The sequence below is a fragment of the Equus przewalskii genome, chromosome 18 (genome assembly GCF_037783145.1).
Source record: "Equus przewalskii isolate Varuska chromosome 18, EquPr2, whole genome shotgun sequence".
NCBI classification, from domain to species: domain Eukaryota; kingdom Metazoa; phylum Chordata; class Mammalia; order Perissodactyla; family Equidae; genus Equus; species Equus przewalskii.
Window position 1 is genome coordinate 57,038,315 of NC_091848.1, and position 26,858 is coordinate 57,065,172.

At 39.3% G+C, this 26,858-nt stretch overlaps 2 protein-coding genes across 3 annotated transcripts in view; one reads left to right on the forward strand and one right to left on the reverse strand.

Annotated features, from left to right (window-relative positions):
- CMSS1 (cms1 ribosomal small subunit homolog) overlaps nt 1–26,858 on the reverse strand; it is a 361,629-nt gene that overhangs the window by 244,013 nt on the left and 90,758 nt on the right. The window lies entirely within an intron of this gene.
- FILIP1L (filamin A interacting protein 1 like) overlaps nt 1–26,858 on the forward strand; it is a 297,201-nt gene that overhangs the window by 183,890 nt on the left and 86,453 nt on the right. For both annotated transcript variants that reach the window (XM_070582088.1, XM_070582087.1), the window contains 3 exons: nt 8,329–8,581; nt 9,310–9,483; nt 16,980–17,158. In XM_070582088.1, coding sequence (XP_070438189.1) covers nt 8,339–8,581; nt 9,310–9,483; nt 16,980–17,158 — 596 coding nt within the window. In that variant the 5' untranslated portion in view covers nt 8,329–8,338. The remainder of the gene's footprint in view (nt 1–8,328; nt 8,582–9,309; nt 9,484–16,979; nt 17,159–26,858) is intronic.

The following is a 26,858-nucleotide window of genomic DNA, read 5'->3' on the forward strand; positions in this document are numbered from 1 at the left end:
CAGTGCCTGGCATGTGGTAAGAGGTCTATGCATATTAGCTACTTCTATTATTAGACTCTCAGTACCATTTTTCTAAATTTCTGGCCAGTGGTTCACAGATGAATCATCTTTACCATGAGGCAATTCCTACTTAGAGCCAACCAGCTCTGCTGAGGATTGCATGATTCAGTCATTCAATGAATCCCTGCTGAGGCCCAACTCTGTTGGATGCTGGGGTTACAGATATGAAAACAGGGGTCCTGTGCTCAAAGAGTGAACAATAAACACATTACCAGGTATCATTATCTCCACTTTATATTTGAAGGCTCAGGGAGGTTTAGTAACTTGTCTAGGGCCACAGAGCTAACACTGGAGCTACGATTTAAGCCCAGATCCATCTGACTCCACAATCCCATACTCTCTTATGCTATGCCCCCTGCCACCCCCAAGATGCCAGCAAAGTGGTTGAGAAAACCACATTAAAGTTTAAGAATACCAATGCATTCAACTAAGTTTCTGCACATAAATAATGCATGAAAAGAAAACATCTTTATGGAATAGACCAATTGCTGAAAGGGCCAGGGAGTTGTGAATTGATGTTATTCAGATTTTTGTGTAATTCTGGGTACCCAGAATTAACTATACCCATATCAACAAATGGGATACTAGTCCAGATATAGAAATAAGCTAGCATAAGTTGCTGAGCACAGTACCTGGCATGATCGGTACTTCATAAACGTTTGTTGTTCTCCCTTCATTATGTACGCCTTCTTAGAAAACCCTCAGTAGATACTGCACAGTGATTTGCTAGACTCTGGAGCCCAACTGCCCAAGTCAGGACACAGCTCTGTCACCTTCTAGCAGTATGAACTTCGGCAAGTTACTTAGCTACAAGCCTTGGTTTCCTTCTCTGCAAAATGGGGATAAATAACAGTTTTGGGGAAGACGAAATGAATTAATCAAAGGAAAGCATTTAGAACAGGTCTATATTTGGTAAGTTTTAAATAAATGTAAGCTATTGTTATTACTATTATTTTCTTCTCTAAATCAGAGTAGTTTTGATTGGCTACCTCAGTATCATAGGAATGATGAAGACCAAAACCAATTTCTTTCATTGAGGTTTTTTTCAAGTTTCTTTACATAAGCAAAATATCCTCTTTCCACCATTCAAACATGAAAACAAGTACCTGGAGACTAAAGTATATCTGAACAGCACTCAATTATGTAGAATAAGCAATTTTGGCTATATAAGATTAATAAAGAATGATTAAGAAAATTTAATTTTTATAGTAAGGAGTTGGCTAGGGATGTGTGGGTGTTGGGGGGAGATGGTAGATAGAATAGGCCTCTGTTAACATTTGGCCATTTCCTGTAACTAAATTAAATAAATAATCACAAATTCTCTACTTTTCCTTCTCCTGCATGGACACAACCTAACCAAGATCCATCATGATTTCAACCAGCTTAAACCCAAGAAAAAATGACCGAGGTCACCACATAGGAAAACAAAGCAGAATCTGCTTCTCAGGGCCAACTGCACTGTATTTGTATCCATAGATACAAGAAAACAGAGAATCACAGAATTCTAAAGTGGGAAGTCCCGGGACCTCAAAGATCATCTAGTCTCAGGCCCAAATCCTGCTGTCAGGGGATCAGTTAGGGGGTGAGGAACAAGGTAGAGTTCAAGGGAAAGAACACCTGGTCCTTGTTCCATTCTGAATGACCTTGTAGGGCCAAGCTAGCCTAATATTCTTATTTTCTAAGTGACAACCCAGAGCCTGACTAAAAGCAGAGCTGAGATCAGAAGCCAGGTTTCCTGATTCCTAGTCTATTGCTCTCTTAGACTCCTCAAGGCTGCCATTCTATGGCTGTGATGGTCACAGATAACAATGCACTAGGCTATGCCAAACTGACAACTAAGCAGATTTTCTTCTTGCAAAATCACCAGGCATATGTCATTGAAGGCACTTTATGAAAAGAGTAAGGCATCATTATTTGGTATAAACAAAAGCAAATTTCCATTCCTTTTTTTTTTTTTTGGTAACCTGAAAATCCCAAACCACTGTCGCTATTACAAAATCGTTCTTTTCCTCAGTATGCACCCCGGGGCCAAGCACAGATGCATTAAAAATTTGCCAAGAGAAACAATGAAGTCACTGATAATACAAAGCATGAGAGTATCATGGAATTCATGTCTTTGTTTTCTTCCTCTCGATAGTTAATTGCTCTCATTACTGATCATTTTGTGGTTGTTGGCAGAGGGGCAAGGAAACTCCACCACTGTAAACATGCGGAGGCACACACTCCTCTCAGCAGAGCAGGAGTCTGCACACGATGGGTCTGTTCACAGATTCAACACAAGTGCCAACAAGAATGTTTGATGCTACTGCTCCCAGCCTCCAAAGAGGACTGGTGGTCCCAGAAAAACTCTGATCTCTTCAAACAGAATAAACACAGTGTAAAAAGGTCTTAGATCACTCCTTTTTTAATCATTTATAAATATCATTACTGGCAAATGACTTGTGCTCTCCTGGCAGATTTCACCCAATCCACTTTAAGAGTGAGGTGAAGGGAGCTAGGATGTACACCGAGTTCCATTTAGTTTTCTGCAGCAGCTCAGGGGTGCCTTAAACTGAAAGGGCACTACTTACGAGCAACGCTTAGCAAACTATCCTGCTAAACAGAAGCTTTACATTATCTTGGAATTCTGGAAGGCACACCTTGGATGAAATTAACGGTGGCAGAGGAATCCTTATTGATTAGCAGCAGAATACAAGTTGATTCTTATCAGTAGGCTATTGTTCCACATATGAATATGTGGGTAAGAAGAAAGCACAGGAGTGCACCCTGGAAATCATAAAAATGACTTGACACTTCAGGCGAACTAAAAGAAGTAAAGAACTAAATATATTTTATCCCTCTTTAAACTAGATTTTTATTCGGTTTTCATAGAAATCTGAATCTGTAGGTGTTGCAAGATGGCTACAGTTAACTCTTCTCATTCTTCTGCAATGTGACCTTGCAGTGCCTTCCATCAGGAGGTGGAATCTACTTCACCACTTGTTGAATTTGGGCTGGAATTGTGACATTCTTTCTCCAATAAAAATGAGACCTTGGAGTTTCACCTCTCCTCCTCTTGGAATGCTGCCCTGAGAGCATTATGTGGGGAAACCTGGTCTAGCCTACAAGAGGGTGAAAGCCCATGTGGACCAGAGATGAGATGATCCAGTTGGGGTTTCCTGGACAAATCACTGACAGCCAATAAGTGAGTGAGCCCATATTAGAACATCCAGGCCCAGCTGAGCTGCAAAATGACTGAAGCCGCAGAGTGACCCAGACAATTCTGAGCCATTGCTCTTTAGCCACTACCTAAGCTTTGCGTAGGCCACAAAGTAGACGAAGCAAACCAGGCACCCTGTTGAATATCCATTATGTATGAAGCACTGGGTCAGAAACCCCATGGGAGACATGAATGGAGATTAATAATATTAGACAAAACATAAATGGCTCTGTCCTTCATGTGCGAATATATCTGTAAATAAATTGGCATCTAGTATTTATCTATTTTAAATCTATCCAATCTACATTAACAACCTTTCATTATTCCTATAGGCCAGAGCATGGGTCTCCCTGGGGTGTTCAAGAACAATCCAATGGGGTAGAAGAAAAATAATTAAATACCTTATTATTTTTAATTAATATTTTTCCTTTTTATTTTTTGAATATGTTTTCATAAGGTACAAAGCATTATTTATAAATACACAAATATGCACATAGTGGGGTTTTGCACAGTCATAAATCCCACACATCCTCAACCTTCCATCCCTACACAAAAATCTACTCTTTCCATGCCTTTGCTTTCCTGAAATAAATGAATCCTTCCCTGGATACTTAGGGAAGAATCAGTGATAACTACTCCCACAGGTCACTGTTCATCTGAATTGTAATTATTCATATATAGTCTCTTCAGTAAGGCTGTAAGCATTTTCAGACTGGGTGTCTGTATCCATTTCAGACAGGGTATCTGTAAACACCTGTCTTTGGCAATACAGTATAATGGTACTATGACATGACTTTTTTGTGGCTTTTTTTGGTGAGGAACACTCACCCTGAGCTAACGTCAGTTGCTGATCTTCCTCTTTTTTGTACTTGAGGAAGATTAGCCCTGAGCCAACATCTGTGCCAATCTTCCTGTTTTGTATGTGGGATACCTCCACAGAATGGCTGATGAGTGGAGCAGGTCTGCATCTGGGATGTGAACCCGTGGACCTGGGCCACCGAAGCGGAATGTATGGAAATTTAACCACTCGGTCACAAGGCCAGCCCCACAACATGATTTTCAAGAGTGCAGGTTCTGGAGCCAGGTTGCCTGGATTCAAATCCCAGTTGTCCCACTTATTAGCTGTGCAAACTTTAGTAAGTTATCTGTGCTTCTATTTCTTTGCTGTAAATGGAGATAGTAAAATCCCTACCTCATAGGGCTGCGGTGAGAATTGAAATAGTTAATACACGTAAAATGCTTAGAAGTGTCTGGTACATCGTAAGTGCTCAATAAGTATTAGTTCTCACCATCGTTACCTTCCCTCTCCCCTACCATCACCACCATCATCACCACCACCACTGCCTTTCTCTCTCTGATGTCTAACGGAATAAATGAATGTGTGATGGAGGGAAGTGAGAAAGAGCATGAGTTGCAGACAAAACACATTATATGACTTGTTAAAATTCTGAAAATTACTGTTTTAAATTTCTCCAGATGGATGATGTAACTTCAAGGCAGGGTGTCTCACTAGTACCACCTGACAGTCAGTTTGTCACTGACAAATAAAACATGTAAATAAATGTGTATGACAATAAAGGCCTTCAAGCTCTTCTTTTACAGTCTGATAATTATGATGAGGCTAGAAACAATTCTCAGCTGAAAACTGTTACTGGAATTATTTCCTTGAGCATTGTCTTTGAACTGTAATCTCTCCTCTGGTGGAAATCGTCAGACACAGGTTTACTGCCTATCCACAGGGGGCACTTAGATTTCTATAGATTTCCTATGAGATGCAGACCCATAAATCAGTATCTTCTAACTATACGACTGATAACCTATGCTAGAAGGAAGGCACAGTGCAAGAATTGTTACATATCATAGGGAAAATGGGGTCCTGGAGACCACCTTCCCATCCGTCTCCCTTCACCAATCAGAACACTGGGCCCAGAGAGGGTCAGTGTCTTAACTAAGTCCCACAGCTTATTTGTGACAGAATTCTCACTTGACTTCTGTCTAGTTCAGTGCACTTTTCACGACCCTAATTTTAGGAACTATTTCCATAAACCTTTTGAGTGAAAGTATACCACTTATATTAAGGGAAGGAAGGAAGCCACCCCACAAATAACTGACTTAGCACAAGGCACAAAGGAGACCTTCAATAAATGCTTGTTGAAGGATGGGCAGAGGGATAAGAGGAGGCCTAGCTGGCTGGCTGTGAAGTCCTCCAGGTTCCTAAACTGTCCCATTACAAAACTCTGGTCTCTCAAGTGGTGCCAGCCAGCTGGGGCTGGCGCGAATCACTTCTTTAACAGAAAAAGGAAAAACACAAAACCATTCTTTCAATCTGTTTTGTTTTTCTTCCTGTATTCATAGCTCACATCTCATTAGACGAAAGAGATAATCCAATAAACTCTTGTTTTTGAATTTTTTTCTAAATATAAAGGTAATATAGAATCACTGTAAAATTTTAGGGAATAAAAGTAAGGTTAATAACAATGCAATAATAAAAGCCAATGTTTACTGAATGCTAATTTTGTACCAGGCATGGTGCAAACATTTGATATGAGTTGACTCATTTAATCCTCACAGCAACTTTAGGTTACAAACATACTACTACTATCAGCCCCATTTTACAGATGAGAAAACCAAGGCATGCGGTATTAAGTAACTTGCCCAAAATTTTACAACCAATAACTAATGGAGTAGAGATTTGAACTCAGGCAGTGTGGTTCCAGAGTCCAACGTCTCAACTACTCTTTTAAACTGCTAATGATGAAGTTTTGGTTTCCAATGCAAATTATTAAAAAAAAGATTTAAAACTTCCTAACTTTGACTAACTGAAATGCAGATCTTCTATACCACAAAAGACACAATAAATAGAGTGAAAATGCAATCTCAGGACCAGAAAAGATAATAGCAAAACACATCATATAATCAACAAAATAGTAATTTATAGAATATGCAACAAATTCCTACAAATTTGTAAGAAAAAGACAATCAATACAAAAGAAAAAGGGCCAAAGACTATGAACAAGCAATTTATGAAGAAATCCAAATGGCCTCTCAACACATAAAAGGATGCCCACTCTTATTAATTACAGGATGCAAATCAAAAAGTCAGATACCATTTCACTTACCAAATTTGGGAAAACTGTATATTTCATAATAGCAAGCGTTCATGAAGATATAGAGCAATGAGAGCTCTCATACTCTGCTATAAATTGGTGCTCCATTTAGGAGAGCAATAATCCCTAGTAATGTGGAGGACACACATACTGCACAGTCCAAAAATCCCACTCTTAGGCCTTAAAGAATATTCCCTGGAAAAATGCATGTACACAGGGAAAAAAATGTACAAGAATGTTCACAGTATCATTTTTTCTAATAGTGAAAAAAAAGTAAACTATTTAAATATCCATCAACAGTAAAATGGACAAGTAAATGGGGGACTATTGATATAATGAAATACTAATATAGCAATCAAAATATGTAAACTAAAGTAAAATGGAACAAGGAAGAATCTCAAAAATAAGGACAAAAAAGCATGTTCCAGAACGATACATTCAATATGCTATTTATACAAGGTTTGAAAATGTGCAAAGCAATACTATATATTGTTCAGCAATATATATACACATTTTTAAAAAGTATAAAACATATATGAGAATGATAAACACCAAATTCAAGATCGTTACTTCTGGGATGGTAAGGGTAGAGTGGGCTACAGAAGAGACACACAGAGGGCTTCAACTGTTTTGATAATAGTTTACTTTAAAAAAATTGTTTTCTAACGTATATAAGAAATTATTTAGATTTTAGAAATTTGTGTGGTAGCATATAGTGGTTCACCATGTTTCCATACTTTTCTGTATGCTTGAGTTTTTTCAGATTTTTCAAGAAATATTGTGACAAACTAAAATCAAGGCACCAATGATGATAAAAGTTTCATGATTTGTAGGGATGAGCAAAATTAACAATCTACTTGTATATCACTGATGCAGACTATAAGCTCAATTGATATTTTCTCTTTTCCTCCTCAAAGGTGGAACAATTTTTCTTGCTATCATAAATTAATTTAGATAATTATATAATCAGATGTGGAGCTAATATGTCCCTCAAATATTGATTTATTTTATATTGATTCCATAATGGCCGACTACTAGAGGGAGTAATGTCCCTATTTTGGAGATAAGGGTCCTAAATATAAGTGCTTGACTTATTCAAGGATAGATCTGGAATTTTAGCAGAATGTCAGGGATACCACCAGGGACCAAGCCTTCATTCCTTTAATACTAGACTTTGCCATCATAACAAAATAACCCAAAGTATTTAGTAGCAGTAATTCTGATGCATCTATCTTAATGCACCAAAGGCTAAGAAATTTAAAAATTTTTAAAAACTTCCAAAAAAAATACTATAATGTGAATCTGCAAAAAGTTAGAACGATTAGCAAATTTACCATTTTATAATTATGTTAAGTACATCTTAAGTAAGCACTCAGGCCGTGGTTGGAGGTATGACCTGGGTCCCTGGGGTGGAATGTTTGGTGGATGAAGTTCAAATACAGTCTATTTACCCACGAACATAAGTGGTCTTAATCCAAGCAGAAGACATTTTTTAAAATGTTGATTTTTAAAAACAGAAGCGTAAATAAGACTGTGATTTATGAATCTGCTAATGACCTTCTCTGCTGGAGACTTCAGAAAGATTGAGTCTTTGGCTCCGGTAAATATAACAAGAGTGCACACTTGTTAAAGCAGTAATAGGTACCCTTATTAAAAACTCCACTTCCATTAAGAGTTACAAATTGTCGGGCTGGCCTGGTGGCACAGCGGTTAAGTTCGCACGTTCCACTTCGGTGGCCCCGGGGTTCACGGGTTCAGATCCCGGGTGCGGACATGGCACCACTTGGCAAGCCATGCTGTGGTAGGCGTCCCACATATAAAGTAGAGGAAGATGGGCATGGATGTTAGCTCAGGCCAGTCTTCCTTAGCAAAAAGAGGAGGATTGGCAGCAGATGTTAGTTCAGGGCTAATCTTCTTCTTCTTCAAAAAAAAAGAGTTACAAATTGTCTTCCTTCTTTCCAGCCCTTAAAGAATGCGTTCCAGAAGCAGTGATATGGAGGGCTCAGCCCAAAAGCAATTTCCAAGACTTAGTAAAGACCACAGTTTCCAAGGACCTAAGGACATGAAGCAGAGACAGCAAGAAAAAGATCCCACCAGTGAGGCAGATGCAATCCTTCCACATCCTAAGTCACACAGTGGTAATGGCCATCAAGGAGAAGATCTCTCAAGAGATGACCTCTTATTTCTTCTCAGCATTCTGGAGGGAGAACTACAGGTTAGCTGGGTTAGAATTACCCCCACCATGCTTCAAGCGAAAAGCTTTGTGAATTTGGTGTCTATGCTGCCACAGAATTAGATATCTGTGGTTCTCACTTGTATGGACATGAAAGCAAAGTGGAAGTACACAGAATTCTCTTCTGCCAACTTGAAGGGCAATTAATCACATCTAAAAGGGCTGTTATTATGACACGTGGTTGGCACGCACATTGTGAAAGGTTGGGTCCTCTTCCCATGATGCTCAGGAGCTTCAGTGCACAGGCACGTATGGGTAACAACACAGATGACTCTGGATTGGTTTAAAGAACAATAGGCCCTTTGGATGCCATGTGAACTGGCTCCTAGACTTGCCCTGGAAATGTTAACCCACATAAAAAACAAAAAACAGCTGCTACACATATAGGAGAATCTTATTTCCTACCCCTGAAAATGAAAATGCTGGTCCATTGAGGGGTCTCATGTTATCTGCTTGTCAAACACAATAAAAAATGTAGAGTCCCCCAAAGTCATATAGTGATCACTTTTTAAAAATTATTGATGTGTAACTAGATTGTAAGAAAGATGAAAGGCCATAGTTTTGCTACCTTTTCTAAAAGGTACTCTAACCAAATATGATTCGTTTATACGTGAAAGAGAAGAAAAAAACATTCAACTATCACAAGAAATCACTTGCAGAGACTCCTGGTAGATAAAGCAGGCTTTCTGAAATGCCTTTTGTTCCTACAGGCTCGAGATGAAGTCATAGGCATTTTAAAGGCAGAAAAAATGGACTTGGCTTTGCTGGAAGCTCAGTATGGGTTTGTCACTCCAAAAAAGGTGTTAGAGGCTCTCCAGCGAGATGCTTTTCAAGCAAAATCTGCTCCTTGGCTAGAGGACATCTATGAGAAACCAATGAATGAGGTATGTATCGCATCAGGGGTATGAACCTGGGAGGTGGAATAAGCTCAACAGCCAGACAAGCACTAGGCCTGGTGGGTGAGCAGGACCTACAACTCCTTTTTGATTATTTAGTTTTATGTTCTAAGGCACTTAAAATTTACACAAGGTAGATAAATACAACATGTTCTACAGGAGAGAAAAGGAGAATAAATCATGGACAGGATGTTTCCACTAGGTCTGTTTCTTGACATCAGACTGAAACTTAACAAATACAAGAGAATTCTTCTCTCTCTCTCCCCCATCCCCTCCCCCCCCACACACAAACAAAGATACAGACACAGACACACACACCCCCTCAAAGGGGTCCACACTTCTTTTGGGGACTTGAAGGCTATTCAGGCTATAATAAAAAACAGATAAAGTTCCACCACACAAGTTAATTTCTTTGAAAACACTGCAGTATTATGTCATAGAAATTCTGAGCGTGAGTGGAAATGATCTGAAGAACTGTCCAAGAAATAGAGTTTTAGCAAGCATATATTTTAGATGAGCACATATCCTCTTTTTTACCTTCAAAAGTTTAATGACAGCAAAGCTATTTCCTCTAAGTGTGCCCAGTAATGACAATGGCAAAGAAGAGCAGTCCCAACACGGCCACCACTGCACAAAGATACTGCTTGCTCTTCTACTTGCTGACGTTTCTGAAACTCTTTGGCATCCTTATTTTATTCTTCTATTTTCCTCTGAGACTTCAATGGAAAATTTCATAATTTTTCATTTTTATAAAAAGGAAACATCTAGGAGCATGAGTTAAGGCTGGAGAGAATGAAAGCAAGTTTTGGACAAATTCCCCCCGCCCCCCACACTCTGGCAGCCTACCTTAGGAGTGACCTCTAATGTCCTTGTTATTCTTGTCCTGGGTGTCTCAGGAGAGAAGACAACCGTCTTGCCAAATTGTGAAGGAGTTTGGTCATATGGATCTGCTTCTCTGAGAGGTGAAGATGAGACCACCCAAAGTCTGTTGATTGCGTTTTAATCCAAATTTTAAACAAGAGGAGCCAAAGCGCATTTAAGTCAAGTGTTAAAACTGTATCCTGGCTCCCAATATAGTGACTGTGAAACAGCATTAGGCACAAATTCTCCATCCCTATGAGCACAAATGCAAATGAATGATCACTGAACATATCCTGATGAAATTCCATAAACGGCACAGCCCCTCAACACTTCAGTGTGAAATGAAACAGAATGATTCCAAACTTATGCTGAAATCAATAGGAAAAAGTTTTAGTTACAAAATTCTATTCATACATGCAAATCTGGAAATACCCTGACTCTCTGCAAATGCTTGCAATCCTAATCTGCAAAGTGTCCCTGAAAGGCACCCAGAATTTGGCCCTGCTTTACAAATCCAATCTTCTTTGATTGCTCTCCCAGCAGACACTCCTACACACGCACACATGCATGCATGCACACACACACACACACAGCCCCCACGTTCCCACCTCCAGGATTTGCTCACTTGCTTCTCTTGCCTTTTACTTCCTGGTTTCCCCTTAACAGATTGCTCTCTCCTCAGCTGTCACTCTATCCGATTCCTCGAAGCCCACATAACTCTACTCACCCAAAAACCCAGTTGCCTACCCTCTTCCTCTGTCTGGGAAGTAATGGATAAGAGGAGACATACAGAGAATAAATGGTAAGAGGGGATTCTGACTAGGAGTCCGTGGATAGGGCCGAAGAAAAGAAAGAGAGGAGAGTGTTCCCAGGAAGCCCATCCTGGGCTGCACCCTAATTACATCAGAATAAGGATCTGCATGCTAAAAAATTATTATTCTTTTGTTTTCTCACATCTCTCCTCCTTTTATTTTCCTCATAATGTTCTTTTTGAAAAATGTGAAAAATCTCAACCATGTCTAGGGTAAACTAAAGTGGATTTATCTATTCTTAAGGCAAAATAACTTAGAAAAACAAACTATTCTCAGTTACGTCACATGGTAGGAATGCTGTCTTAGGATGATAAAGTGGTGGAGGTCTGAGAGCTAGAACAAAGGATGCAGATGGGGAGGGAGAGCTGGTTCTCAAGGAGGGAGGACCAAGAACTCCGTGTCCGCAACACTTTTCACCTCCTATTCCTCTCCAAACTGCAGTGTTATATTAGAGATTTTCTTAAAAAAGATATTTGAATTAATGGCCTGATGTATTCTTAGTTCTTCCAAAAACTGATCAAGGAAAATATAACATTTTGGATTTATCAAGGTACTATAATAAAAGAGTCTGCATACCTTATTAGCATTACCTTAGGGTAATTCTTAAAGTCCTTATTTTAAGCAACTGTATAATTTAGCTTCTAAATTTCATTTTACAATTTTAATTGTATAAAAAGAGTGGTTCCTGTCTGCAGGGCGTTTAATGTCTAAGAGAGTGACAGCCAACAAACGATCACATAAGTATTTGATTACACATTATGTTAATTTCTGTGGTGAAAACTACAACTATGGTTTGAGTATATGAGAGAGTATAATGGGGGATCAATTTTAGATAGACGAAGCAGGAAAGCCAAGATCCAGAGAATGAGTAGGGGTTAGTCAGGTAGACCATAAAGGAATTCAATTTCCAGCAACGTTGTGGACTATATATCATGAGATCATGTCACTAAGAAATACACGAAATGTTAGATAAAATAGTTAACACCCTTAAATGCATGGATGAGCTTACTTGGAAGCAAGAGAAATCATGAAGCCAGGAACTAAAGGGGAAATTTCCACAGATCAGTAGCTGGCTTCATACATTTTGAACCTTTCTCCTCTACAATACACAAACTTCAAGTGCTGAGAACCAAAGGACATATTCATTTTGCAATACACCCTCTGGCCTTTCACCTTTGACAGTGGCTGGGTGAGCTGGCACAGTGGCCAGTAACAGCATTTCTGGAAGCCTTTCCTACACCAAGATGGCTAGCAATAACTTAATTATACATGGAAGTGACTGTGAAACCAACTAAACTTCCCTTTAACAGGACCCCTCAAATTTTCATAGCCTCTTCAAAACTACCTGACATGAAAGGAAGTCTGACGGAAAGTATGCAAAAATGGAAAAAAGACAGAAGTCTTAACTGATTACAATTAAAATGCATTACTTTTATAAATCTTACAAAATATATCATATGTGAACACATTGCTGGGGCCCTGGCAGGGCCTTGGAAGATACCCAAGCTTCAGGATAAATCCTCTTCCTCTAAAACTCACGCTTCATGGTCAATTCTCTTCCTCTCTCTCTCTCTTTCTGCATGCGTGCATATGTGTGTTTTTAGAAGAGGAAGACTTGACCATTTTGCAGGCACACTGTGAAGGGACAGAGGTGGGATCAAAAACATAAGAAAGAATCACAGGTGGAACAAAGGCTGGAAGGAGACAATAAGGGATGGAGCAATAAAGCACACACAGGTGAAGAGGTTAGGAATGTAGACGGATATAGGTAGATAAGAGTAGCAAATGTGTAAGAAAACATAGAGTAGTTATGCTCGATGGACTCTATACAGTCAAGTAGGAGATAAGAGTAAGAAGGTAAGGATGTGTCCGTGTCTAGCACTTAGAGAGAACAGCATGGGCTTGAGCAAAGAGAAAGGATGCTGACCAGGCATAAGGGAAGGGCCACATGGAAGGTCCAGCTAAATCTGAAAATCATCCAGAATGCTACCAAGATTGACGGTGGAAAGGTGGGGTGTAGGGGGAGTGACCTGGAGCTCAGCAGATGACCAAGATGAGAAGGAGAGAAGACTATCACCATTCAGAGTAACAATGAAACAAGGAAGGGTTTTCAGAAGAGTCTGGCAGTGTTAGTGCAGAGCCATGAGACTCATGCCCCCATTTGCAGAATCTGAGATACTGAGGCAATGAGAGATATCTGGTTACCTTTGATCCACTTAAGTGGCCAAAAGATTTCTCTGCTCTCTAGAGTAGCTTTATCTCTACCAGTACATTCAGGGTAAGCAAAGAAAAGGACAATCTTCAAAGAGCCAATGGAAAAGAACAAAGAGAACCAAAGCCAGAGCGCAGAAAGATCAAACCCAAAATTAGGGTGGTCTGTGACTCAGGAGGTTTTAAAACAAAGGTCATTTTTCTTTTCTAAACATACATTAAACAACCAAAAGTAAAAAGATGTGAAAACCTCTCTGTTTCTCATTCCCTGTGACCATGGAATAATCCAACCTAATGTAACATATTGTACTTTCTTAGTCCTAGGCAAAGAGCTGGACTGTATTAGGGGCGGGAGGGTAGGACAGGACATCAGGGAGGCTGAAATGATAAGCAGGAAGCTTGTCACTGCACGTAAACACCAAGGAGCCATCTTCTCAATCTTTTTCCCTGACACTCCCTGGTGAGTCTTCCTGTTTTCTTCCCCAGGCTTCATTCAATCTGCAAGTAGAGACAGATGAAAAAGGGGCAATGGTTCTCTGACAGTCCCTTAGTGCTAAATGACACACCACCTCACATTGCTCCTAAGTGTTTCAGGTGTGTATCTTATCTCACTAGCGACAGTATACACACTGAGACTTCAAACTCCTCTTGTACTCCCCATGGCAACTATCACAGTATCAAGTACCTACAGCATAATAGGCACTTAAGAAAGAGTTGTTGCCTTGAGAAAACTGTGGCACCAGAATTGATCTTAGAAATCAGGCCCAACCACTTAATTCACAAATGAAGAACCTGAAGTACAGATTGGCTAAGTGGTTTGGCCCAGCACACACACACATGGTAGGAAATGAAATGAGTTCAGGGAGGATCAGGTCCATCTTTTGATCTGTTAGGAATGAGGAAGAGACTGAATTGAGAACCACCGGCATATTTCCTAAGAGGCATTCTGGGCATGGAGAGATGAAGGCACAGAACAAACCTTCAAGTGTAAGCTAAAACACCTCTAGAATCACTAATTCTTTCTTTGGAAGCTTTCCCTCTGCAACGTCATTTTTGACAACTTTTCAATACTGCTGTTGACAAACATGAGCTCCTCAGTGGTTGCACCAAACAGCATGAAGTAAGTTCAAGCCATCCTTCAAGAGGCATGGCATGTGACAGAAGGAAAACCAAGAGAATTAGGCATCTACTGATATGAAAGAACAAACAATTCTACCCAGGAGTGATCAGAGAAAGTTACAACAGATGAATAGGAAAAGTTTTGGGTGGAAGGGGAAAAATATTTCTAGGTATCAGCACCGAGAAAAACAGTCTTGAAGTACCATGGTGTGTTCTAAGAACTGCCCGAAGTCCACTGTGGTTAAAGGTTGGGTGAAAAAGATGGGAAGGTATGGAATGAGAATGGGGCTGAAGTGACAGGAGACCAGTTGGTGAAAAACCTGGCTCTGCACAGGAGAGTGGAGTAATCCCACTGGTGGAAGATCATGCATTCGCTGATGAGGATGGGCTGGAAGAAGGTGAGGCTGAAGGAAGGGAGACTTAGAAGGTCATGTAATAAATAAAGGGCAATGATTCTTTCCAGCTTTCCTTCCTTGTCCCTTCAAACAAGCAAACTATATAAGAAGGAAAAAACACAATGAAAAGCATCCGTAGATTAAATAAACCTTCTATTTCCTCTCTTTGGGCCAAATAAAGTTTAACACTCACATCCATACAATTACAAGAAGCTATTTAAGGAATGACTCTTTTCTTGCATTTAAGAAGCCTTCCTTAGTTATTCATTTACGTTTTGCCAAATACCTACTATAATTATTCATTTATTAATTCTAGGGCCAACCTTGTAACAAATTAAATGGAATGTTTTTCTAAGTCAACTGCGACTTTCCTAAATTAAGCCTGATCCTATCACTATTTCACTCTCAAATTCCAAAAGCAGTTGATCTGAATTTCCCTTACAATGCACTCTAATGTTTGGGCAACCATAAGAAGGAGGTTTCAGAGGGTGGTTGTGGACAATTAACCACAGGACAATTAACACTATGACCTCCTTCTCAGAGGATGGTCATTAGTTAACAGTGACTCTGCCAGCAGGCAATGCAACTTAGCAATTTCAGCTTTCACAAAAGATTTGGTTATATTAATTAAAAATCAACACCTGTATGGCATAATGAAGTATTTTGTATATGTGTTAAAGCACCATTATAAACCCATATTAGAAAACTAGACAACCAGCCTATGCATCTGGAGGTCAGAGAGAATTAACTGAGGGCCAAGTGGCGCAGCGGTTAAGTGCGCACGTTCCGCTTCGGCGGCCCGGGGTTCGCCGCTTCGGATCCTCGGTGCAGACATGGCACTGCTTGGCAAAAGCCATGCTGTGGTAGGCGTCCCACATATAAAGTAGAGGAAGATGGGCATGGATGTTCGCTCAGGGCCAGTCTTCCTCAGCAAAAAGAGGAGGATTGGCAGTATTTAGCTCAGGGCTAATCTTCTTCAAAAAAACAAAAACAAAAACAAAACAGAGAGAATTAACTGAGTTCTCTATGCTGGAACATCTTGTTCTATTCTTTTTCTGAAATGACTTGGCCATTTTGTGCCTTGGATTCTCAGTCAAGTATGTGCTTTTTAAGGATGTATGAGTTAAACTGGCTTCAAATTCACAGAGTCACAAATTTTCAATCATTTACAATAAAAGCAAAGGGGAAAATCAACCAGTATCATCAGTTACAACATCTAGTATTTAACTAATCTAGAAAGTCACATGCTTTCAAAACCATGTTCTTAACTGGATCTTAATTTATCCCTGGGGAAAGATCCTGAGCTACTCTTGTTTTAATCAGCCCCTTACCTCTTTTCTTCTTGATTCCTTGCTTGCTATTTTGTTTTCAGCCTGTAGCATATATTGGGCACCTACTATGAGCAAGGCCCTCTGTTAGATGCTAAGAATTTAAAAAAAAACAGAACATAGGCCCTGCCTTCATGTACTTCACAATCTAGTAGGGAGACGACCATACAAATCAGGCACAGGGCAATGGTTTTATAACAGAGATGTAAGTAAGCCACAGAACTACGACTGGGTGTTTACGTTAAGGTACGCACACTACATACCAACACAGAACTAACAAGGATTTCTAAAACACGAAAACACCTTGACACATAAGACAATGAAAAGCAGAACAGGGATCCAGGAGCACACACTGGCAGAGCACAACTACAGGGAGAGTGGGGCAGGAGAGGTCAGCTAGGGTGGCCGCAGAATCAAGCATTGTGAAGGGATTCCTTCGCTTTCCATCATTCCTCTGATATGGTTTCTCTGGAGAGAGAAGAAAGTATCAGAAAGGAAGTATGGGGAAATTGTTCTGATATCTACAGAGGCACCATTTATTCTCTTGGGGGAAAAAACGATGACAGCAAAAAGATTACATTTGTGTTAAATGCATCAGAAAGCATCAATTAACAAGAGCAATGATAAAAACTAAACAAGGAAATCAGAAACCCATTGCTGAATTAATTAGTCAAAACCAGAAATTCTAAAAGAGTGAAAGATGGCGGTATTACAAACAATTTGTAGTTAAGAGACTATAAATGTATTTTCTTTTACAGTTGGACAAAGTTGTGGAAAAACATAAAGAATCTCACAGACGAATCCTGGAACAGCTTTTACTGGTAGAAAAATCTCATAGGCAAACCATATTGGAGCTGGAGGAAGAAAAGAGAAAACATAAAGAGTACATGGAGAAGAGTGATGAATTCACGAGCCTACTGGAGCAGGAACGTGAAAGGTAAGGCTACCTCGGACAAGACAATGGCCCATTCTGCAAACCGTTCCTAACTTCTCACGTGGGCTGGGCATGGTAACAGGGATACAGGAATTCAAGGATGAACATGACACAGCCTCTGCTCTCAAAAATCTCATGGTCCAGAGTGAGGAAAAGGATGTGTTTAAAGACAGTATCAATACAATCCAAGAATAATCGGGTATGGTAAGAACTGTGGAAACATAAATGTTGGGCATCTGATTCTGCAAGGGAGTGCGTTGCAAAAGTTGCAGAGGAGGTGACAGGGTCTAGTCCCTATGCAAACAAGAACGGAAACTATAGAAAGGCAGGGGCAGAAATAAATGTCACATCATAGAGGTAAGAAAACATTATGGGTACTGAGGGAATGACAGCTTTCCACACGGCTACAGCACGGGTGTAATCACAGGATGAGAAAAAGAAAGGCTAGCAGGTAGATTTTATACTCTTGTCAAGAAGGAGCAAGGACAGATCATGAGAAGAGGAATAAGTCAATCAGGTACGCATTCTTAAAGAACCATTAAGGCAACATGGAGGAAAGACAGGAGGAAATTTAGACTGAGGGGAGATAAGTGTTCCAGTGGCTATGGGGTTAGAAAGGATGGGATACAAACAAGAACTATTTGTGATGTATAGTCAATATGAATTAGTGACTAATGAGACTGGAGATCAGAGCAAGGAAAACAGGGAGTTACTTAGAAGCATTCCTGGCTATTCACCCAGGTATAGAATACAGGAATAGGGCACAGGTTTTTGTTGTTGCAGGATTTCGGTGGAGCAGATGGTTCAAAAGGCTGGGTCCTGTTTTAGGCATGTTGAGTATGAGGTATCTGGTATATTCCAATGTCCAGAGGGGACAATGACATGTCTAAACAGACAACCCACAGTTGGAACATAGGTCTGGACAAGGTTACGCTGGTGATGTGGATTTGCAGCTGGTAATAGTTGAAGCTACAGTTGTTGGTGTGGTAAGGAGAGAGAATTCTGCGAAGGGAACTCTAGAAAACATCAATTGTGTGACGGTTTTCTGGAGAAAAAGGGGTCAAAAAAGGAAGCTGAGAATGAAGGGTGGTGGGTTGGAAGAGTTAGAAGAGAAAGAAAGCAAAGAAACCAAGCATAGGAAGACTTCCAAGAAAGAGTGAGCAGTCAAACAGCACCAAATAATACAGAAAAGGATGAGCAAATGTCCCAGGATTTGGCAACAAGGAAGACACTGAGGAATTTAACGAGTCCTTTCAATAAAACAGCAAGAGCAGAAGCCAAATCGCAATGCTTTGAAGAATAAATAAGAAATGAGGACATAGAAGCTTAAAATGCAAACTAGTATTTTGAGAAGCTTGGCTGCAAAAAAGGAGAGATTGGTTGGTAAACTTTTTATAACCATAAGGAGGGCAGGTTATTGTGCTCTACTGTGACCCTCTGAATCACCTTAGAAAGTGCAAGCATCCATATTAAACTGAGCGGACAACTGATCCTCTCTATTGATACTGCAAAGATAGAAAATAACCAATCTTTGTGGAATGTAAAAGTTTTAATGGATTTTCATTCCACTTTTGTTATTCCACGTGGACTTCTTTTATGAATTACAGAGATGATGATGCTGGATTCTAACAATCCCAGCAAAATCCAGAAAAAAATAATTTGTAAGCTCCTTTTCTGAAATACTGATAATGTCAGCTGCTTTATTTAAATACCTACAAGTCATATTTAGCGAGGTAACCAAAGTTTCACAGTAGCTAGGCTAATGGCAAACTTTCACTTCTCTTCAGTGCAGGTCATGGTAGACATTTGGTCAGAGTGCCAGAGAGTCCATGGCCCTCACATCCAGTTTCTTTTTCCACATTGATCAGGAAGTTCGTTTTCCACTCACTACATAGAACGGGGTCTGGTTACTTTGCCCCTTATGAACTTGAAATATCTTCAGGGGCAGATTAAAGGAGCAAAAGAAGTCTGGCACCAAGGGATAATTTGACTCAGACATTGCAATATACGATTTGTTATTCAATGAGACAATGTCATATTAAATATTATTTCAAACCCCTGTGGTTTGGCATCTGTGGCCTCATTTGGCCTCTACACTTATTTGGCACTAACTTGCTGAACACAGACACTTCCTTTCATCTCTCATTACTATGAACATTTATTGACCATCGTCAGAGTGTTGTCTGCCACAGAACAAAGAGCTACTGACTGTCCCTGCCCAGGGGGCTTGTCACATTAATGGAGAAGGCAAGACAACACAGATTTAGGGTGGGAATGTGGAGAGCTGTTGGTGGTATAGTTTTAATATTCACTCTTGTATCTCTACTATCTTCTGGAGGAAGGCTGAGGAGGGCTATCCAGAAGTAACACTAACGCTGGGAGGCAGATGGTGAAGATTATTTAAACCAAGAGAGAGCAAAGAGGAACAAGAGTGAAAAATGGGAACAAAGGCCACGGGCTAAAGGAAAAGGAAAATAGTGGGATGAATGTAAACTGTACACCATGGAATCAATATATTAAGAATGGTATTTCTACATGTATCAAAGCAGTTTAAGAAGAAGAATTTAAACGATCATATGACACAAATTTCTTGTCTTGAAGAATAATGAAAGTAAACATATCAATACCAAAAAAGTAGGAAAAAATGATGAGAGTGACTCTCATTCCCTGTTTAGCCATTCCAGAAGATATGAGAATATTCACCTATTTCTATTTGCCCAGGAACAGTTTCCAGATGGAATTCTTTGGGTGTGAGAATGTTAAGCCTACTCTCAGCTCACATGAGACACAGATAACGCTTCCCTGCTCCGCCTGCACAACATCACAATTCCCATATCTCGGCGCTGTTAGTGCACTGGCCCTCCCTGCTCCCCGGCCTCCAGCAGGGAGGCTGTGGGCCTCAGGAGGCATAAGTGACTTCTACCTGTTTATGGCTGTGTGCATCAAAGTATTAAATGAACACCACCTAACAAAACAGGAAGCAGGGGAAACTCTAATAATTTCAGGTAAATATAAACAGAGGAGGTGCTTACATAAGAGAGTGAAATACCATTCATGTATCTCATTCTTGGACAACAAACGACAAAACACGTAACCTCACTGAATCCTTCAAATTTTAGTGAGAGTCTTCCTCTCAAGCACACAGCCACCCCTCAAAAAAGCCAGACCAACTTGTCCTCAGGAGTCAAAGAGTAATGTTTACTTCCACCCTCAAACAAAGTGATGTAAGCCACTCCCAAACTAGTAACCCTCGTACAGAGAAACAAAGAAAGATATCCTAACTCCCTTAAAAGGGGGTTGGGTGAGGAGAGCTATAAAGGACTAGGTGATTGAAACTCTGACAAAACACTGTGAACCTTTAATGGTCATATTTTAAGTGTTGGATAATATCTACTTGGAAATAAAATAAAAATTAAGAAAGACATGATTGAGATAGTTCATAAGCCCTTACAGGGTATAAAAATGGATTTTAAATTAAGGCTCAATTTCTGTGTTTTCTTTGGAGAATTAGTTTATGTGGAAAATCCTAAAGGAGACTGATGTCACACATTGATTTTAGGCCAAAATGTTTGCCGGGTGATGTTGTTGTTGTAATCAGTAAACAACTGGCTTTCCCACCAAGAAAGGGTCGGGGTGGGGATCAGCTCAGGAACCCCGTTCCCAGGCATGTTAATGCAAAGTTTCCTTCACTGTGATCTGCGTGGTTTGGTCTGTCCACAAGGTAACATTACACCCACATTTCATGACGACTCTCTGTTCACTGACCAGCTCCAATGTGTGGATGTGTGTGTCACTGGTGACCTGAATTATGTACTTGGCTGAATTACAAGCGGAGTCTATGTGAAAAGTTTTAGACAAAAGCAATGCCAGTAATTTTTGGCCTTTCTGGACGGCTTCACAGGAAAGCCAAAACAAAAATCACTTTTAGTCAGTGTAATTTTGCAAAATTTTCCCATAAGTGAAATGCCAATTTTGCCTGTATTTTCAAAAAAGCTTGCATAATTTTTTTCCTTTTTCAGTTTCAATGGGGGAAGAAGCTGTGAGGGGGAAAATAAACCAGTTTCCTTTTTTTGAAACCATGCTTTTTTTTTTTTTAGAATACTAAACCAAACCATGTATACTAACCATATATATTACTGCATTTTTTGCCTTGAAATAGCCACTAAAGTGGGAAACAAATATCGTATGGCAACTCTGTATAAAATGTGGCTTCAACCATGGAGTTTTTTAAAGCCTTAAATTACTTTTCCTAAAATCTTGGCCAAGTAGGTTAGCACTGATATTCCGATTTTATAAAGCACGAGTTCAAATGGTAGCTTCTCAAACACCATGTGGTAAGGAAGGAGGCACAGGTACAATTCATTTCCTGTTCCTGCCCAAGTGTGACAAGATAGAACGGTGGCTCCAGGGGCAGAGAGGTCTTTGGAGGAAAGCCACCAGGGACCCAGCTTCAAGGGTTGTTGCCTTGACCACACCTTGGGCTAAGTCCTTTGCTGTTCAGGTTTTAGTAAAGAACAAAGCACTCCCACTTCTCCCTTTGGCTGAAGCAACTTCATAAAGAAAGATTTCCACAATCAACCCTTCTCTATGACAGGGCTTTTTTCCAGATTGGCAAGACAAGGTGACTGAAACACTGAGCCATATTTGACCCTCCTGTTAACTGAGTATATTGGACTACTTTCAAAGGCTTCTCTCAGAAATATCAAATCTTTCCAGAGGCTTTGGATACTCCCTTGAAATATATATAAATGAATGATTGTATTAATTTATCTAATTTTTTAGTTAGTTTAACTAACTGGTTAGGTTAGCTAGTTAGAGCTGCTTGCCATTCCTTCAAAAAAAAAAAAAAAACCCCCAAAATCCATTAATTAAATACTTGCTCCATGCCAGGTCCTGTGCTAGATACTAACTGAAGGAGGTAGATGTGGTCTCCACCTACAGAAAAATCCCAACTAATTTGTGCATGTATAAAACAGAGACACCAATGCAGACTTTAAGACTGGATGCTGATGCTTCTAAGGCAATATTAGATCATGATGGGTAGGAAAAAAGGTACTACTATGGCAAAATAATATAACAACATGAAATGCTCATGAAAATAGAATATTCAGGAGAAATCAATAAACACATTAAACTGGAGTATTTTACTAGAGAATTCAATATTTTGCAATTGTTGCCATTAGGATTTTCAGTTTCTTTGGTCTTAAAGCTGAGCTTTTAAGAATATCCCATGAAGCATAACACAGTGGGTATGCTGTTTTAAAAAATAAACAAAGTCTACTTTCTAAAAACCATATTTGGAAAGACAACAGTTTTAAATTTCATGCACACTAAGCTATTGTTGTGGAATACATTGTACTCAAATGCAATAATTTCCTTTCAGTTTTCTGGCAGGGAGTTGTATGTATTACGTATTCTTGAGACTATGTCTTGCAAATGGTGAAATGGATGCCAGATCTCCATCTGACCTTTGTCATGGGTATCCAGTTCTTTGTCAAAACAAAATGGAGACCCACCACAAACACATATTTCAGTATTATAATTCTATAGAGAATCACAATGTGATCAGCCTAGTGTTCATATACCCCAGACCTAACACAGGATCTGGGTAGGGATGCAGAGAGATTAATTAACTCATGAGGGCACCAAAAAACCATTTAGGACTGTATATCATGACTTAACTTTCAACAGATGTCATAAAACCATACCTTGTAACCATACCATTCAGTGGTTTCCATACTATGCCATTTAATTATAGAGGTCAAATTTTGGATACAGTGATGACACTATTTGATTGCTTTTCCTTCCCAGAAAGCTGAGCTAAATTTTACAAATAATTTTGGGTGTGTATTTGGACGTACAGTGATAAGCGAATTTATTGTTCACAAAAGAATACTACAAATGTTAAAAAGTAGTCTAAAGAGAAACATAAGCACAGTGAGGGAGGAACGGGAACATGGAGAAAGGGGACTCTGGTCTGCAGAGCAGATCTGAACGAGGGGGTAATTTGGGGCAAATTTCATTTCTCTAATCTTGTGTATAAAACAAGTGAGGCTATATGATTTGTACGTCTCTTTCAGACCTAAACATCTGTGATTATGTGACTGTTATGAAAAAGTACCTTCTACTTCAAGCTTATGATTCTAACCCACATTATCAAAAGAGGTCAGGGAGAACGACAGCACCTCTACCACCAACTTCAAATCCAAGTGCGTATTTCCATACTTACAGGATATCTAGATTTAGGTACCCCCTACTGCTTATTCAATGTCATATATTCAAAACTGAACTTAATATCATTTTTGCAAATCCAGGTCAATTTACAACCCTTCTATTCCTGTTACTGATGCCCCAGTAAAACAGTTGACCAGGTAACTATATAAAATTACAGGGATGTCTGAATCCTGAATTCAAACTAGAAATGACCTAGCAATCTAGACCAATCCTCTGGTCTTTGAATTGAGAAAAGCGAGGCCCATCAAGTCTCAGCTAAAAAATTCCAAAATCTTGCTGCTAAGTAGTAGTAGAGCCAGACCAGAAGCTAGCTCTCCTGATAACATATTCATCACTTCTCCCTAGAATCATTACTAGGTACTCAAGCTTTGTGCTTGGTGTTGCAGCAGGTCCAGAAGAAATTTAAGACATAACTACAATACAGTTGAAAAGACAAGACCCCCATAAAATAATCTGTAGATGACTCACAGAGGATTGGTTGTTCATTCTGTGGTGCCAACACCACTGTTGTAACATTATGGAAGGTCAGGCAAAAAGGATATTAAGGACTGTAATTATCCAACAGCCAGGATAGCCCCAGGAGAATGCAGGACATACAGTAAGCACTGGATAAAAACATCTAACTCGCTCATAGCTACAAGCTTAACAGCTCTATAAACAGGAAGCCAAAGATTGAATGTGGAAAGGCAATCTCAAACTTCTGTTCCTATCTGACTATATAAAATATAAAGAGGAAGAAGAGTCATTAAACCATATCAAAATGGAAATTTTTGCCTCATAAATGGAAATCAAGATGGAGCATTAGAATTAAATCATATCCTGAATTTGCAACTTGCAGGTAAACTTTCCTGGCAAGTATACTATTTCCTCATGAGAAGATGAAGCCAAACAGCTTTGGCAAGCCCTGAGGATGGAGACGCCTGGCACAAAAGAGGAGTAACTATCACTGCACAGAAAGGCCTTTCCTTGGAAGAGTGTAGGGTATGGGAGTTAAAAGCATAAGACTGTGGAGTTAGAACAACAAGAGTTTGAACCACGGTCCCACCCTCTCATCTGGTCCCACTAGCTATCTGACCTTGAACAAAGTACTTAATCTCTCTTAAGTCTCAGTTTCACCATCTGTTAAAAAAATCATAGGTTCTTTCGATTACCAAACTATATAATGCACATAAGGTGCTAAGTGTGGTGTCTGACAGACAGGAAGCACTCAGTAAGCACTGGCACCTTTCTTCAAATTTGCCTTTCTTCAAAGTAGTTTATTTACATATTCTGTGCCACGCCACAGATATTTTGTGGATTGCCAAGAAGGCATTTAATTAGACCCTGTGCTGGGTACCAAGGATGTGACGATGAATAAGAGCTTTCAAGGGCAAACCCTTCAGTATCCAGGAGACCTACACAAAAATAAATGCAATGTCATGTTACAGGTACAATGATGATAGAGAACACAAAGGAGGTACAAATGAGAGATGATTCTCCAGGCCTGGCTGTATCTAATTGCCTTCAGCGTAAGGCTACTACTGAATGTCCTAATGATCGAACACTGTAACACTGAGCTGGTCATTAGAGCGCTCAATGAACACTTTTTCTTTTTTTAAACCATGGAGACCTATTTCCCCTATTTTGGAAATCATTCCACTTAGATAAACAGAAATGTTATTGCAATGGTATTATGAAAAGCACAGCCTACCACATATATAAGATCAAGACCCACTCAATGCAATGGTTTTTAGTGCACCAAAAGATTCCACTGCTCCTCTGGCTTGCCACTATCTCAAGATCCCCACACTAATCACATCTCCTTGCCTAAAGTGATTGTGAAAAATCAAATATTCCCACCGTAAGATAAGTGTGCTTACTTTTGTTTTATTCACAATTCCTTCTGCAGGACTGAGAGCATGGAGAGGTACAGTAAATATTTGTTGAATAAGTGACTGAAATGTAGGAAAATTTGTTACATTTTAGTCTATTATTTTCGATTAATATCTTATCATAAATTAGCTTCTGGATGAGTTCTCTTCACTTAGCCTGGCTTTAGAAAATAGTACATAAAACAAGTCAATTTCCATAGGGCAAGCAGAATAAGCTTGAAGCTTTGGATGGTCCCAGAGATGGCAGATATGAAAGACGGTGGGTCCTTTATCAAGGCCATGGGGGGAAGAATGTTCCTAAAACGGATGTTAAAGTTAAAAAACATCAGAAACATTAACTACAGAAAGCTAAAAACAACTCTCTCAATTCATATTTTGCAGTTTTCATATCCTATTTTTTTTACTAACAAAAACATCATGAACAGTTTCCTAAATCACCAACTACTCCTCTACACCATAATTTTTAAGTACGTAAATACTACTGTTATCACACAGATGTAATTTACTTAACAAATTCTGTATTGTAGACATTTAGATTCCTTCTACTTTTTTACTTTTATAAAGAACACTATGATGAACAGACTCACATTCCAATTAATTTTAACACCTTCCTGACTGTTGCCTTAGAATAAATTCTTAGCTGTGTAATTGTTGGGTCAAAAGTTATGAACTTTTAAGGATTTTGAACACTGTAGCTAAATTGTACTCTATACATAGAGCACTTATACGATAACCAGCAATGAAGGAGAGTATCCATTTCTTACTTTATAACTTTGCCTGACTAATCCTGAATCTGACCTCATTTTAAACACGGTATGATATTAAAAAATATGTAAAGTGAATATTAGTAACATGAATCAGACTTTCCCACAGACTTGGGCTTTGATTTTAGAGATATGTTACTTCCGAAGAAAACAATTCTAACGTGTCATCAAAAACGTACTTAAACATAACATTTTCCTCTAAGAGTATTTTGCTGTTGTCAATATAATTTCAGCATTATTTCCTTTTCCCCATCAACTTCATGTTTTGATGGGCTAGTAGCACTGTTCTTCTAAAACACTGCTTCTGTTACTCTCTCTTAGAAAGGTCTGAATCCTCCTCCCTCTGTATAATCCCACACCAAGCCTTAGGGCCCAAACCCAGGATGCTGGCTCACCTTTCCCACCACACAAGATTCAGCAGTAGTTCACAGTGCATATGGTGCTAGCCTCACGTGGTCCTGACAAGTTTGATTTGTTTAACATTGTGGGATCCAAAGTTCACTTTGTCAAATTCCGCCTCTAATAATTCGGTTGGTTTGGAGTCTGTGAGATTTCCATATCAGTTTCTCCTATTTAACTCAATTTCTACCTACCAATTCTCACTTCCTCCAGTTCCTTCCTATTTATCATGCATACACATTTATGTGCATCTTCCCATTTACTTCCATGAATTTTCCAATCACAGCATGAAATACGTGAGATGTCTGGTACACAGGTAATTTATATCTTCAGAAGATATTTCAGAAGAAACACATTAGCAGGATTTATGAGGCTGAGTATGCGTTTTCTTAAAAATAAGTAATTTCTAACTCAGTTTTGTCACTTTATATTATG